Below are 15,646 nucleotides of genomic sequence, written 5' to 3'. Positions count from 1 at the left end.
AGGCTAGAACACACCCCTGTGGTCTCCAATCGCTTCCTCTTTTATAACTTCACAACATATCTCCCATTAATTGGAGATTAATGGTACGATTAATTACTTGATTTGAAACGGTCCGACATTCGACGAGCGCAGGTCACACTCGCACACAAGTTGTCTTGCAGATAGTACAATTTGAGCCATAGATTTGCACTCACCCTACATATCCACGCGTGCGAGTGAACCTCTCCCCATGTATTTGTTCACAACATCAATATTTGTGATACAATATAAACCAACCAAGTTGACTCTCAAATATCAATGTAAAATTAAAACTCCTCCATGTGAGGATCTTCTATATCCTTATACTTTTTTTTATTTCTATTCACATTTCTAATCGTTAGTCAATGTCAATGTCAAGATAAGTCAAATAGGAATAGATCACACATCAGGCAAATTCCATACAAAAGTAAAAGTTGGGTTAATTTGAAAAAGTAAAACTTTTGAGGGGCAAAGTGTTATTTCCCTTTTACTTTAGGTGCACAACACCGTCGGCCCTCTTCCACTTGAATTCTGCTCCACAACTCGGCCCACGATTTTTTCCCCATCGGCAGACCGCGCGATATAACGTCGACCCGCACCTTCGCTCGGGGGCCGGAGGGCACACGAGCGAGAACCATGGCTTCCTCCTCTCCCATATCCGCTGCGGCGACCACGGCGGCGACGACGGCGTCTCCTTATCTCTCCCCCCTCCCCGCACCTCCGCCTCCGCGCCGGGCCTTCCGGTGGCTGCCCGAGCGCCACCCTGCGAACTCGCCCCATCACGGGACGACGCTCTTCATCCGGTCTCCGCGCTTCTTGCTGCCTCCCCCTCTCTCCTCTCCAGCGGACGTAATTTCCTCCCTTGCTTAGCTCATGCGTTAACAGCTGCTTCTTCTTTTGTTGTATTGCGTAGCTCGATTGACAATTGTACCGGTGGAATTGGGGCGACTAAAATTCCTAAGTAGGAACGATCATGGAGACGCCTATTTAAAACGGTTGTGTGAATAAACTAGGGATTTTTGGTCTCCTATATATTTAAAACGGTTGCTTGAACAAGTATGGAGGATTTCCCTTTTTGTTTCTCTGTGTTTCGCTTTCCATTTTTCCTTCTTGAATAATCCAGGCTGCCAATTCTAGCTGTGGGATACTGGAAAAGAAACGCGAAGGAGAGTGAATATTTAGGGATCTGAATAAGTTTAGAGATGCCTATGTGAAACTTTTCGCATCAATTTACCTTCTTATGCCTTTAAGCTGAAATAATTGGAGGATTGGCTCTTACTTGTCTGCGTCCTTTTCATCTTTGTGTTCATGTTTGTTGGCATGCTTGTTTGCAACAGAATAACCTTCACTTGAAGACACTTATTTGGCAGCGACATGTTTCTTCGTAAATGACATGAAGGATAGTTTACGATTCTATATTTGTTTTCATGTGTTTTCTTGATTATAAAATTCTATATTTGTTCAAACCAAGCTACAATTCAAGCAGAAATTCTGACCATTTAGACACAGTGGCTAAATTTAAAACTATGGAAAAATCCATAGGTTGACTGTTATGCAGCACATCTTAATTGTGGACTTGCATGTTTGTGTCTTAACTTTCCTAGTCTCTAACTCCATACTTTGAGATTCTCCTACAAATCTTTAACTCCGTAGGTTATGCTTGATTGTTTCCACTCATTTGGTTTCTTGAATGCTGATGCTCACTTTTTAGTGAAAAGAAGAAGTCACTTGCTGCCACAAAATTCAGTCATGGAGCAACTGTTACAAAGCTATCTCCTAGATGCATGTATCCTATTTCTTGCTTCCGAGCACACAATAGATGTGGGAATTTCTGTAAGAGATACACGCCAGGCTTCTTTGTGGACACATCATCCTGTCAGTTTCAGAGACATTTATTTGGGAGTAGATCTGTAAGTTAGTTTTTAATGATAATTTGTTTTAATATTTCCCCTCAGAGCCTTGTGAGATAGTTTTTAGGATTATGTTTTCATCAGGCAAACTGTTGATTCTTTTAGGATTATGTTTTCGTCAGGCAAACTATCATGTGCATCAACATGTTAATGTTTTTGATTTTGTTATTAATATCTCTCGCTAATGCTTAGGAAAAACTGTAAGAAAGTTAACTACTTGAGAAGAGTGACAGAGAAATTAAAATAATAGGTTGATGAGATAGATATCCATAAACAACTTCAGATGATCATTTATACATATATCAGTTAATGAAATTGGTGTAATCAAATTTGATAGTTAGCAAACTAGTGCTTTGTATGCCAAGTTGTTCATCAATTAGAACACTAAGCAAGCTGCCTATGGTATAATTGACAACCTTCAACCATCAAGTTGTGTCTGAGTGGGCAAGAACTTATGTCCAGAACTGTCCTCAGGGACTTCCTAGAATAAATAATAAATTCGACATCTTTATCTGATATAATAAATGAAGGTAACATGCAACCTAATGATTTCTTAAAAATAAAATTATCTCCAATATAACTCGTGGAAGCTCCAGATAGGTCCATTATACTTTTATCTTATTGTTTGCTGGCTTGTTGGCACTCTTGTTGGAGAAGAGAACATCTGGAAGTAGGAAAATTTGTACTTTTGCTGATTGATTAGAACAATAGGACATTAATGGGCTTTAGAAAACCATGGTTCTCAGTATAAATAGATTATATAGACTAGGTGTACCTTAAAGGTTTTTTAGAAATAAAATAAGATTCTATCTAAAGTCAAGTTGAAATAGAATAATATAAAATAAAATTGTAATCCAATTTGTTTTAATTAGATAAATTAATTTTAAAGAAATTTATTATATCTGTATTTTCAATGGTTGTATGCTATGTTTTTTAGAAAGCAAATGTCATAGTATCTTCAAGTTTCATTTTTTTTTCAGTTCTATAATTTTTCATGAACTAGGCACTTGTTTGACAGTGTGAATTATTTTTCCTGTTGCTTGTCAGATGAAATTGGCACATGTTTCACATGCTTTAGGCCCTGAGGAACCACATGTTGCAAGTACACGGTCAGATACTGTGCTTGAGAAGTCAGGTTTAAGTTTCTTGGACCTGGAATCTGAAAAAGCAGAACTTGAAGGATTTCTAAATTCTCCACTTCCTTCTCATCCAAGACTTCACCGAGGACAACTCAAAAATGGTCTTCGATATATTATTCTGCCAAATAAAGTTCCAGCAAACAGGTGCTTATCAAGACTATTCAATTAATCTCGAGTAGTATATGCGGCTTGTCTGAGTCATCATGTAACTCTTGATTATTTGAATGAGGTTCTTATTAAAAAACAAAAAAAATATGATGTAAGTTTTCAATTGAATTAGACTTAAGTACATCATGTGATAGTGGACACACAATTAGGTCATTGCCTTCTTTGTGATTCATCAACGTCCAGCTAATATATCCCTATATTAAATTTAATAAAGGGCTAGATCCATGTAGCAGATAATCAAGACTAACTTGGCTTAAGGTTCATTTTTCTTACTAATATGTTGATATTACAGGTTTGAGGCACATATGGAAGTTCATGTTGGATCTATTGACGAGGAAGAAGACGAGCAAGGCATTGCACATATGATTGAGCATGTGGCATTTCTTGGTAGTAAAAAGCGTGAAAAACTTCTTGGAACTGGAGCAAGATCTAATGCATATACGGATTTCCACCACACGGTGTTTCACATTCATTCACCGACTACTACAAAGGTAGTTCTTTTGTTCATATTTTTAACATTTCATTATAAGGCTGAGATTTTCACTTTACATTTCCTTCAGACATGGTGCTTAACTTGACTGTGTGTCTGGAATTGTTAATATGTCTGTTCTGTCTTACTATATTGTTACTAAAATCAGGTGAAAATGATAGTTCAAGAGGAAAAATGAATTCAATATTAAGTGTTCAAATTTTTAGATTTTGATTTCACTAAATATATCTATATGCAAACCATCTAGAGGACACTTTCTTTGCACAGCTGTGAGAAATTGGAAATCAATATTGGTATTGGATAAGATTCTTAAATAATCTAAGTATTGATTGTATTTAATTGTTGGGATCAGTGAAATCAGAATTTGCTAAGAAAAATATTTTTTTAAAATAAAAATATAATAATTTCATAGGAGATAACAAATGGTGTCTAAATATTAGATTATTAATAGAATTGTATTTAGAATTAATGAATTGGATTAGCAACACATTTTATATATTATCTTAAGATCAACAATATCAGATTATTACTATTCTTAGGTTAATAATATCATCATAATAAATAATAAATTCACTTTTAAAATTATTGTACATTATTTTATCTGATACAATTTATTTTATTTTCTAAAATTATATGAGATTTATTTGGGATATCAATCAAATTTTAATTCAATTCAGTTTGTAGAAGAGAATTTTGATGTCAATGATGATTAAGAGGCATGCATTTTCTTATCAGTGATAACTTTTCTAAGTTGACATTGTGCAAGATGGATGAATGAGATACTGAGCAAGGATGAGTGATCAATCATTGTGCTCTCAACATATCTCCATCGGCAGGAAGGCTTAGTGATTCAAGTTGTAGTTGGAATGTGGCAAATATTCTCTTCTCTTTCATATTCGTAGCTTAGAATGCCAGCTCGTTTGGCTTTTCTGAAATCAACCTAATTTGGCGAAATTCAATTGATTCTTTTCTTTCACTCTAGATGCAACCAATTGCAGCCTTTTTCATCTATTTTAGTGGATTCTAACTCATTTCTACTATTCTTTTTTAATTTTTTTGAAACTTATTTATTGATCTTCGGGGAGAGCCAATTTTGAGGGAAGATTGGATTGACCTTTGCGACACTGGTACCACTCAGGAATTTTTATCAGTATTGCCAAATATGAGAAACCATGCTTGTTTGGTATAAGACAATGTGGTATGACTATTATATATCCAGTCATCTTGTTGTGTTCCCCTCCTCTTTACTCTTGCTTTCTTTACTTCCTCATCTCTCCTAGTGTACTCCCAATTTTTTCTCCTCTAGCCTCTAGGTGTCAAATTCCTGTTCATATTAATTGATATTATTTTTTAGATATCATTTAATGCAAGAAAAATTCTAAATGGAACTCGTGGTACGAAGATGTACAAGAATTACATTGATTTGAGTTTGGTTATGATATAAAACCTAAATCTAGAAGTAGAACTCTGATGCTGTTACCTAATGATATCTTTGTCAATGATCATATGTTATCTAACAAATTTTCACATATTTTTTCTATTCACATCCAAATATATAGTATTTAAAATATAGTTATTGATTTAAATGAATATATTTCTTTAGTATGAAATGAAATTTAATTTTGTTCTTGTATATATAAATATAAATATTTTGTGGTCATTTTTCTTCATGATGTTGAGATTACTAATTGATAAATTGGTTCTCTCAGGACTCTCATGCAGATTTAGTTCCAAGTGTGCTCGATGCTCTTAATGAGGTAAAATTTAACTGTTGTCTTTCCCTAAGCAAATAACTATTTTTTTTTATAAAAACAGTAGTTACTCAAGGTGTCATTTTAAAATCTGCCTTTATCATGGATGATTGTTCATTATCTGTGATATGTTTGTGCTTTTGAAAATATCACTATGTTGGACATGTCAGTTATATGAAACAGCTTACTGTTAAGAATTACATTTTCAAATTTTTCTTGATCTTCAGATTGCTTTTCACCCTAAGTTTCTTCCATCCCGTGTTGAGAAGGAGAGGCGAGCTATTCTTTCAGAATTGCAAATGATGAACACAATAGAGTATCGTATTGATTGCCAGGTGAGTAGGATTCAATATGTAGGCATTCATGTGCTCCATGTTTGACAATTGACAATTATTAATATCTGTGGGGTTCTCCTAGCAGTTGCTTCAACATTTGCATTCAGAAAACAAACTGAGCAAAAGATTCCCAATTGGTTTGGAAGAGCAAATCAAGAAATGGGAGCCAGAGAAAATCCAGAAGTTTCATGAGCGATGGTATTTTCCTGCAAATGCTACATTGTATTTAGTAGGTGATATCGATGACATCCAGAAGATAGTCACTCAAATTGAGGTGAGCTTAATTGAAACAGTTCCTTTCCTAGTTGTATATGTGCTATAACTTCATATATTTGGTACTAACTATTGAATTGTAACATAGTTTGTCTTTGAAGGAACTCTTGCAAAGAATGAAACAGAAAATGTTAATACTCCCAGTAAGTTTGGTGCCATGGCTAGTTTTCTTGTTCCGAAGCTGCCTGGTGGCCTTGGTGGAAGTCTTTCTAATGAAAGATCTTCCATTTCGTTTGAACAACCAATGTTGGCAAAAAGAGAGAAGCAGTCCGTTAGGCCTCCTGTGGAACATCAGTGGTCACTTCCAGGACTAGGTCACAGTGCGAAGCCTCCAGAAATATTCCAGCATGAGTTGGTTCAGAATTTCTCATTAAACATGTTTTGCAAGGTAACACATTACTACTAGATAATAGATCTATGAGGTTACTCTGTATGTAATAATAACTTCATGAATGCATTCTCTATTTAACTTGTAGAATATTTGAGAGTAAAACCTAGTTCAAAATTAGATCATCTGTGAATTAGTTTTTTTGAAGGAAATCAGAAATCAGGTTAGGCCTGTTGCCTGACTTCTTTCTATAGTTCACATTACTTGGATCTGTTGACTATTATCTTGTATTTTGTTGTAGAGCATTCTCTTGCACATTTTGCACTTTCTAGAATACGATAACTTCTAAAAACCACATCTGGCAACATCCATAGCGAACTAGAATGCTGTTGGCTTTAACCCACCTTGAGTTAACTTATTTGCTGCTTTTTTAGATGAAAGTTGGCCAAGTTTGATTGCATTCTATGTGACTTAAGGGAATGTTTTACTATTCAATATGATGTCTTGAGCAGATTATGTTGGATGTAAATTTTTTTTGCAATGTTTGAAGCAAAAGTTTCATTGACATGATCTACATATGGCTTTTTCAGTTGCTGTCTTGTTCATGTCTGCTGATCTTGGTATCTGTTGGATGGAACCTTTGAATTTTAAACATTTTATATACTATGTATGTGTTTTCATTAGTGAAATTTCAATGTGGCCATTTCCCAGACATGCATGTGAGAGTCTGTGTGGCAAAAGGCAATGAAGCTGAATGCTTCTTTCTCTATTTATAAAAGATGTGACTGGATAATCAGATCATTCTCAGGGAGGGTTTCATTGGACCCACCAATCAGCATAAAACTATGTCAACAACCTCAGGAACATGATGGGATAAAATCCCTATAGTTGACCACATTGAAAGCATGTTTGTTACGTTGTGGTGTATTATTCTATGATGTTTCATTCAGATACACATCCTAACTTGTTAGCTTTCCGAAAACCTGTTCTATTTCAATAGGGTACGTCTCACAGAATTGGCTAATGTCTCTTATATATTTTTTTCTTTTAGATTCCTGTGAACCAAGTTTGCAAATATGGAGACCTGCGAGTTGTCTTGATGAAAAGAATATTTTTGACAGCTTTGCACTTCCGCGTCAACACTCGATATAAGGTAATTACTTCCAAGGATATTATCTTGAGGCAATGCTTTCTGGATCATTATAATGGTTGATATTCTTACTTCTTTGCTAGGGCACAAGCAAAATTGAGTCTCGTTCCAAATGTCAAGTTTTCCATTAATTAGTCACTTAATGAGGTTGTTAAGCTAGATTTTCCAATCTCAGTTTGAGCATCCGAATAAGTAGATCGGTCCTATTCTTTCCTAAATTTTTGTTATCTTACAAAATGTTAAATATTGATCATATATTTTCAAAATTACTCACAATGTTCTAAAGAACGACCTAGGCTTGATATATGGTTTTTTTTAGCCTAGGTCAGTTAGTTGGTGCCTTTGAGGCCATCTAGAAAGAAACATAGTTTAGTTTATTACTGCTCAAGAACTTATATGTGATTTTTCTCAGCTAAAAATATCTCAAAAAAGATTTTCTCAACTAAAGAATTCTAATTTTTGTGATTGTGGAATAGTGTACTAAATTTGTTATAACTTAAATTACAAGTTTTGAATAATTTTGTGCTACATTGTTTTTTTATTATTTTTTTACATTGCGTGGACGACATATATCTTCTTCTGCGTAGAGTTGTTAATTGGATTGATTAATTAGTGTACTTTAATCAACATATGCTAGTCATTTTATCAAATTTAATATTTTAAATATTATTTAATATTTGGTTGTATATTCTTCCACATATGCCCTCATGTCGCATAGGTTGGTTGCCTACTGTTTAGAAACACATTCTAAAATTGCCAATCACACCTTTATTGCCCCCTTGGAAAAATATTTTAATTTGCCCCTCAGCTCAAAATCCTAGGTACTCCTCACATTTACCAGAAAAGTTTAGTTGTATGTGATGCATCATCTAGTTTTTACGTGGATTTAAACATGCTATTTGGTAAAATCCAACCACAATCACTAAAATGGTATGGAATCATAACTCATAACTCCAGTTAGTTCTAGGAATGCATCAGGGTAACTATATTTTTGAGGAACTCTACCCAACTAGCATGCACATGCTTCCTTTTTGCAATTGGATGAAACTAGTGCCTTAAAGTTAGAGGGAATATGACCTCATTCAATTATATGTAGTGACTCTAGTGTTCTCATGCTTACATGATGATGTAATACTCCTTATCTTGAGTAAACATTATGTAGCCAAGTTTTTGTTTTCCTTCAGGAAAAAAAAAAAACAGTTACCCTTCGACTTGAGCTCCAGGTGTCCGTACCAACTATATCATACTAATAATAGTAACACTATATTCAGCAATTGGGTAGCTTGGGTTACAATACCTTGTCAGTTTGACCTATACGTACTATTTGATGGATATTTCCTGATGTAATTTGAGCTTCATGAATGATGTTAATTTCATATTTGTTATTTTTATGTAGGAATCTTGAAAATGGACTTTGGAGTACTTTTGATTTAAATTGCTTCTAGTATTTTATGAAAATTGCTTCTAGTATTTTATGACTCCTCAAAATTTGCAGAGTTCAAATCCTCCATTTACATCAATTGAGTTGGATCATAGTGATTCAGGAAGGGAGGGATGCACTGTTACCACTCTTACTGTGACAGCTGAACCTAAAAATTGGCAGAGTGCTGTAAAAGTTGCTGTTCAAGAGGTTTGTATGAATAATGTATTTTTTAGAGCTACTGGAAAAAAGTTTTAGTTGGTTTAATATTGTATCTGAAATGCTAAATTTATGACTGATTTGAGATTCCTTTTTGATGACTTGATTGATTGAGATAACTTTTTGATAACTTGATTGATTGAGATAACTTTTTGACAACTGTTTCTAGATGATGAATCATAATCCTGTATTTGTTTATTTCCATGCCATTTCAAGCTTTATATGTTGTTGAATCATAGATCTTTTAGCCTGTCTTTCCCTCCAACCACCTGCAAAATTTGTAGACCCAATTTATTCTCGCTTCAGAATTCCCCTTTTATGCACCAACACTGCATGAATTTTTTGTTTCTGTAATTGCACATTCGACATGTCTTCAATGTATCAATAATTCAATCCATAACCACTTGGAGCTTATTGTATATTTTACTTTTCTTTGTTATAAACATGTTTAGTATTTATTATCACTTGGTTACATAGGTTAAAAAAATGTGAAGTGTAATGGAGTTGGTGTTATACCTTTTGGATGTTATTGAGGTTCATGATTTGTGCTTTCCCTGGCATCAGGTTCGAAGACTGAAGGAGTTCGGTGTCACGAAAGGAGAACTAACTCGTTACATGGATGCGTTGCTGAAAGATAGTGAGCAATTGGCTGCAATGGTTGAAAGTGTTCCTTCTGTTGACAACTTGGAATTTATTATGGAGAGTGATGCTCTTGGTCATACTATAATGGACCAGAGATTGGGACATGAGAGTTTGGTTGCGGTTGCTGAAACAATAACACTTGAAGAAGTAATATTATAGTTTATGTTAATAAGGGTTATTCATTATAAACAAATTTTATCTTGCTAGATGCTAACCCTGTTGTAGATGCTAATAGCCCACTTCTGTTTTCAGGTTAACTCCATAGGTGCAGAAGTGTTGCAGTTCATTTCAGACTTTGGCAAACCTACTGCACCGCTTCCTGCGGCTATTGTTGCATGTGTTCCCACCAAAGTACATAGTGATGGGGTGGGAGAATCAGAATTTAAAATCCATCCTCATGAAATCACTGATGCTATAATAGCAGGTTTGAGGGAACCCATACATGCTGAACCTGAGGTATATCATATTGATAATTATAAGGAAGTGATCTGAAATAAGGTTGCTTTCATCATAATTATATTGAAGTTAGAGCAATTACATTTCGTTATATGTTGCTTTCATCAAGCCAAGCTTCTTATGCTCATAGGGAACTGCTAGTTTTTGAAATATCTTCACAATGTGTGAATATGTCTAACTATCCCTTTGTTAAGTTTCTTGATTTCATGTCTTTCCCTCTCGACTAGATTGTACATCTTTTCTTAGAAGCATGTGTAGAAATGGCGCAAAACTGGTAATAGTGCTTAGTTTTGTTTGAAAGTAAAGTGGGATCTAAAATTGTTCCAGGCATATATTGCTGATTTCCTTGCATTTTTTATTAGAACTTTCAATTTTTTGTTCATTGTTCAAATTTGCGAACCTTGATAATTATGATGGACATGCATTCTTCCAAAAAGGAAGAGAACATGAATAGTTAGTCAAACTGATCAGTAGTCTTTGGATAAATATGATTCTTGGTCAATGCTAATGGATATCTATGATCATCTGTATGAGTGGCTACTGTTTAATTTCTCATTAATCTCTTTTACATATTTATATCATTCTAAACTACCTTTGAATTTCTTCAAATCTTATCTGATACTATTATATATATATTTTTCTGGCTACTGTAACTATAATTCACATCTTAAAATTTGTATATTAACATTAAAAATGATGTGTTTATTATTAAGGGCAGCACCGGCAGTGTGAATGTGAAAAGTGTAAATGTGAATCTAATGTCTTCATGTTTAAATGTAAGATGGATTTAAGCAGTCCTGATTTGGTTATATGCTTAATTCCTTCAAAAATTATGAGCACAAGAAAATGACACATATAAAATTGCAAAATTTGCCCAATGGAAGTGATGATTCAAAAGCTGCTTTTACTGTTGGCTTTGTAATATTTTGAAATGTGTGGTTTTCTCATCCAGGTCAATTATCAGTTTCTACTCGAAAAAATGGTTTCAATTTATAGAGAATACATCATACATGGCATGCGTTCTGCAATCATATAGGTTCCTTAATTGTTGATTTCTCCCTACAGCTTGATGTACCAAAAGAGCTAATAAGTGAGTCGTTGCTAAAGGAGTTGAGAGTGCAAAAAAGCCCATCTTTTGTTCCCATCTTAAAGGAAGGGAATTTGACTAAGATATTTGACAATGAAACTGGCATAACTCAGTGCCGTCTTTCAAATGGTATTCCTGTGAACTACAAGGTAGTTTTTCCTTTGAAATGTTTTGTGATTGTGATCTTGATTTTATATCTACTTGTCTGTGCATAAACTATGCAGTCCATTTTCAAGCAACAAGAACCTATTGGCTGTTAGGGATCAAACTAAAAACATCAAGATCATCAATATTGAGAACAATTGAGTGATTATATTCAATTGAAGACTGAAGATAAACCAATTAAGTTCATATCTATAAAACTAACATAATAACTATTAGCATAATATTCCATGTGGCTCTAAACTACAAAAATTAAATACCATTTTCCCAAAACAATTGATGTCATTTGAGGAAAACTATTTTCTCTATATAATTATTACTTTTAATACCTAAGCTTGATTCAATTAATAACCCCCCTCCTCAATTTTTGGCTCCTCCATGACCTATAAGAGAGGTATAGTTTAAAATTTTCTTCTGTCTTGGCCAATGTGGATGATAAATATCATTACACCAATTTACCAAAATCGAAACTGGCTATCATAAGTGAAATTTACATGGTTCACCAGTGTTGACTGTGCCACCCCCATGTATCACCTGTTGATAAAGCAATGAAAATTTAAACCCTATGAAACTGGTTTAAGTCATTTAAACCCAAATTAACTTAACTTGGATCCATTTCCAAATGATTACTCAATTGAACATATAAGCTATTCTAATTAAACGTTTAGATATGTAATATAAAGTGTAACTTCTGATATTTATTTCGTCTACCTACCCATAACCTCTGTTGGATACCTGGCACTCTAAGCTAACTCTTAGTCCTATTCATGATGTGTAAAGTCATGTTAGATGCCACATCCATGTCTCGTACTAGTATTCGAGTTTGAGCAACATAGCATATGTAATCGTACACAAGCATTATATTAAATAATCAATCAACACATGATAACTCATTTTAAACTCATAATTAAAGTTCAGATTCCTGGTACTACGATTTTACCTAACACATAGTGATCAGTCAAATGTAAGCTCTTGCTTTGTGATTCTAACTTCTAGTACTCATCCAATGTATATTGATGGACATGCGGACTAACCAATTCAAATAGAAAATAGCCTAGGAATAATATTTAATTTGACCAATTGAAACGTATGATGTTCACGATGAATAGTTCAACGTTTTCATTTAATACAAAACACTTATTCAAATATTTAAAAAGATTTCTGACCTAACACATTTGGCATAGATAGTCTTGTAAGGGATGTTATAAATTGAGTTGCTTGTTATACTTTGTTGACTTGTTTATACTGAAATTTCAAAAATCCTATGCAAGTGATATGGTCGACCCATGACATAACCAATATTCATTTTGGAAAGATGTTGATAAAAGTGATTTGGCTCAATTTTTCTGGTTGTTGGATTTGATTGAAATTTCTTCATCTTTGATCAACTAGTGTTTGTTTTTCTTCTTTTTCTGTGCCTTTTTTTTTGTATAGATTACAAAAAATGAAGCTAGGTGTGGTGTCATGCGCCTCATTGTGCGTGGTGGAAGAGCAGCTGAAACATCTGAATCAAAAGGAGCTGTTGTAGTAGGTGTTCGAACTTTAAGTGAAGGTGGATGTGTTGGTAACTTTTCCAGGGAACAGGTGTGTTCTTTGTAAAACTGGAATTGATTGTTTTCCCCTTTAAAATGTTATTGTGCATAGACATGGCAATTTTCAGATTTGAGAATTTGTAGCGGTCTCTATTTGACTTAAAATCTAGTTTCAACTTCAAATTGTTTTATGTAATCAGAACTAACTGGTTTTATATCTTTATTAGTGTGGATTTGCAGTGGCTCTGTCTTGGGATGCATTTTTTGATGATTCTTATTGAGATTTTTTTTAGAAATTCATTGCTACTTATATATTTTTTTAAGCCAGGCAATATTTCGATGACAAATAGATGGGTTTCTGGTAAAGACAGCATATGTGCTTTGTATAAAATTAATTGTTTAAAGAAAGTATCTAGGTATCCAACCAATTACGGGAGGAGTGAAATGTATTGTTTCTTGATCTGCTTTGCAACATGTTGATTCTTCTTCTCTACTCCAGGTAGAACTTTTCTGTGTTAATCACTTAATCAATTGCTCGCTAGAGTCCACTGAGGAGTTCACTGCAATGGAATTCCGTTTTACTTTGAGAGACGATGGAATGCGTGCAGCTTTCCAACTTCTTCATATGGTACTTGAGGTAACTATTTTGTTCCAAATCCATTTTCAAGTTTATCCCTGTAGAGATTAATTTCTTGTGCTGTACATTCATAGTCAAAATTTATGTACATTGATTTTTGCTGAAAATTTTAGTCAAGGGTACTTTACATTTACACCGGATCAAGTTAAAGCTTATATGTCTCTTGTTGTGACTGTCTTTCAGCACAGTGTTTGGCTAGAAGATGCATTTGATAGAGCAAAGCAGTTGTATTTATCCTATTATCGTTCAATCCCGAAAAGCTTGGAACGCTCAACTGCTTGCAAACTTATGCTTGGAATGCTAAATGGTGATGAGAGATTTGTGGAGCCAAGTCCAGAGTCATTAGAAAATTTGACACTTCAATCAGTTAAAGATGCTGTTATGAATCAGTTTGTTGCAGACAATATGGAGGTGGATAATTTTTTCTCATCATTTTGTTCTTTATAACTGATTTCTTTTTGTACTGAACATTTTATCCTTTTAAACTTATCTTTGTTGGGTTATTAATAAGGCATAATCCAGTAAATATTTTTGGATACTTATGTTGTCTTTGACCATCTGTTGTTCTTGTAGGTTAGTATCGTCGGAGATTTCACTGAGGAAGACGTTGAAGTCTGCATTCTTGATTATCTGGGGACAGTCAGTTCAACAAACACCAAAGCTAAGCTGGATATTGAACCAATTACTTTCCGTCCTTTCCCATCTGACCTGCATTTCCAACAAGTATGTAATCATAATCCTTTTCTTTAGTGAGATTGGCTATCAAACAATATTAAGGGTGTCTGGATAAGTCGCAAACATCTTTTTTTTTATAAAGAAAATAGAGAAATAGTAGAAGACAATCAATCCTGGAGTTTGAGATTGCATAGAGATCACCAAATGAATGGGCACCTATATACCCAAGTCAACTACAGGATATTCCCGCAAGGGCTTAACTATTTATGTTGGAAATAAGAGAATTCAGTACCTTTAATTTTGAAAAGTAAATAGAGAAATAGGGAAAAACTATTTATGAAGTTTGAGATTATTACATCGAGATTTGGAGATACTGTTGTCCTTGTTTGAATAAAAAAATTTGTTTTACTTGCACTCTATCTCTTTCCTAGATGCCATTGACTTAGCTATTTTGATCTTGTGTTCATGATTGATGTCAAATTATGTGTGAATAAAAATAATTTGGATTTGTTGGTTACATCTTTTGGATTGAGAAATATAGAATAACTAGAAAGTGATTAGACTAAAATGGACTTGGTAGTTGGGAGTCTTGGTATGGTCTATTTATTTTGTTATCTCTTATGTAGGTGCTATCTTGCATCACCCAGGAACTGCTTGGCTTATAGAATTTTATGGATAGAACTGCTTGGCTCATGTTAAGAATTTTGTGGATAACAACCATATGATTGTTTCTTGATATAAAGACATACTCAGTGTTTAGAAGTTGAATATAGCTGCTCAAAAATATCTTTCCCATTAACAGGTACACTTGAAAGACACCGACGAGAGGGCATGTGCATATATTGCAGGCCCAGCCCCAAGCCGTTGGGGATTCAATGCTGAAGGAAAAGACCTTTTCGAATTGATAAATCCATCAAGTATGAATGGTAAATTATGTCAAATTGTTGGATATGTTTATCTATTATTATTCCCTCACATATAATGCTGTGTCGAAACATTCAATGCAGAGATGGTTCATCTCTAGTATCCAATGTTTTTCAAAAGGTTTCTTTTTTTTTTTCAAATGGTTTCTTGATGACAATACAAGTTAAGGTGAAAAAAATATTTTTACAAATTATTTAATGAGCACTCATAAAAAATCTGTTTGTTTCCAGAAAACTATCAAATTTAGGAACAAGTTATTTACTTGAATTATTTGATTGATTGACATTAAAGTATCTTAAAGTAAATGAAAATAGGTATAAATGTAGATCT

General features: G+C 34.0%; 1 protein-coding gene across 1 annotated transcript; it reads left to right on the top strand.

Moving 5' to 3' along the window:
- Positions 1–654: 654 nt before the first annotated feature.
- LOC141816314 (stromal processing peptidase, chloroplastic) lies at positions 655–15,318 on the top strand (the record flags this gene model as incomplete). The annotated part of the gene is given in 19 exon segments (XM_074704118.1): positions 655–723; positions 725–867; positions 1,730–1,928; positions 2,976–3,211; positions 3,528–3,726; positions 5,435–5,482; positions 5,704–5,811; positions 5,897–6,085; positions 6,173–6,472; positions 7,464–7,565; positions 9,058–9,192; positions 9,766–9,990; positions 10,096–10,299; positions 11,365–11,535; positions 12,983–13,132; positions 13,580–13,717; positions 13,901–14,128; positions 14,291–14,440; positions 15,195–15,318. Coding segments are annotated over 19 exon segments (3,118 nt in total), but the record flags the coding sequence as incomplete, so codon positions are not given.
- Between the last annotated feature and the right edge of the window lie 328 nt (positions 15,319–15,646).

Source organism: Curcuma longa, unplaced genomic scaffold, assembly GCF_044706935.1.
Source record: "Curcuma longa cultivar G26 ecotype Majalengka, Jawa Barat unplaced genomic scaffold, ITB_CL_G26_1.1 contig_16014, whole genome shotgun sequence".
In the NCBI taxonomy this organism is placed as follows: domain Eukaryota; kingdom Viridiplantae; phylum Streptophyta; class Magnoliopsida; order Zingiberales; family Zingiberaceae; genus Curcuma; species Curcuma longa.
Note: the sequence above shows the minus strand (reverse complement) of the source record. Positions and strands in the feature narration are given on the sequence as shown.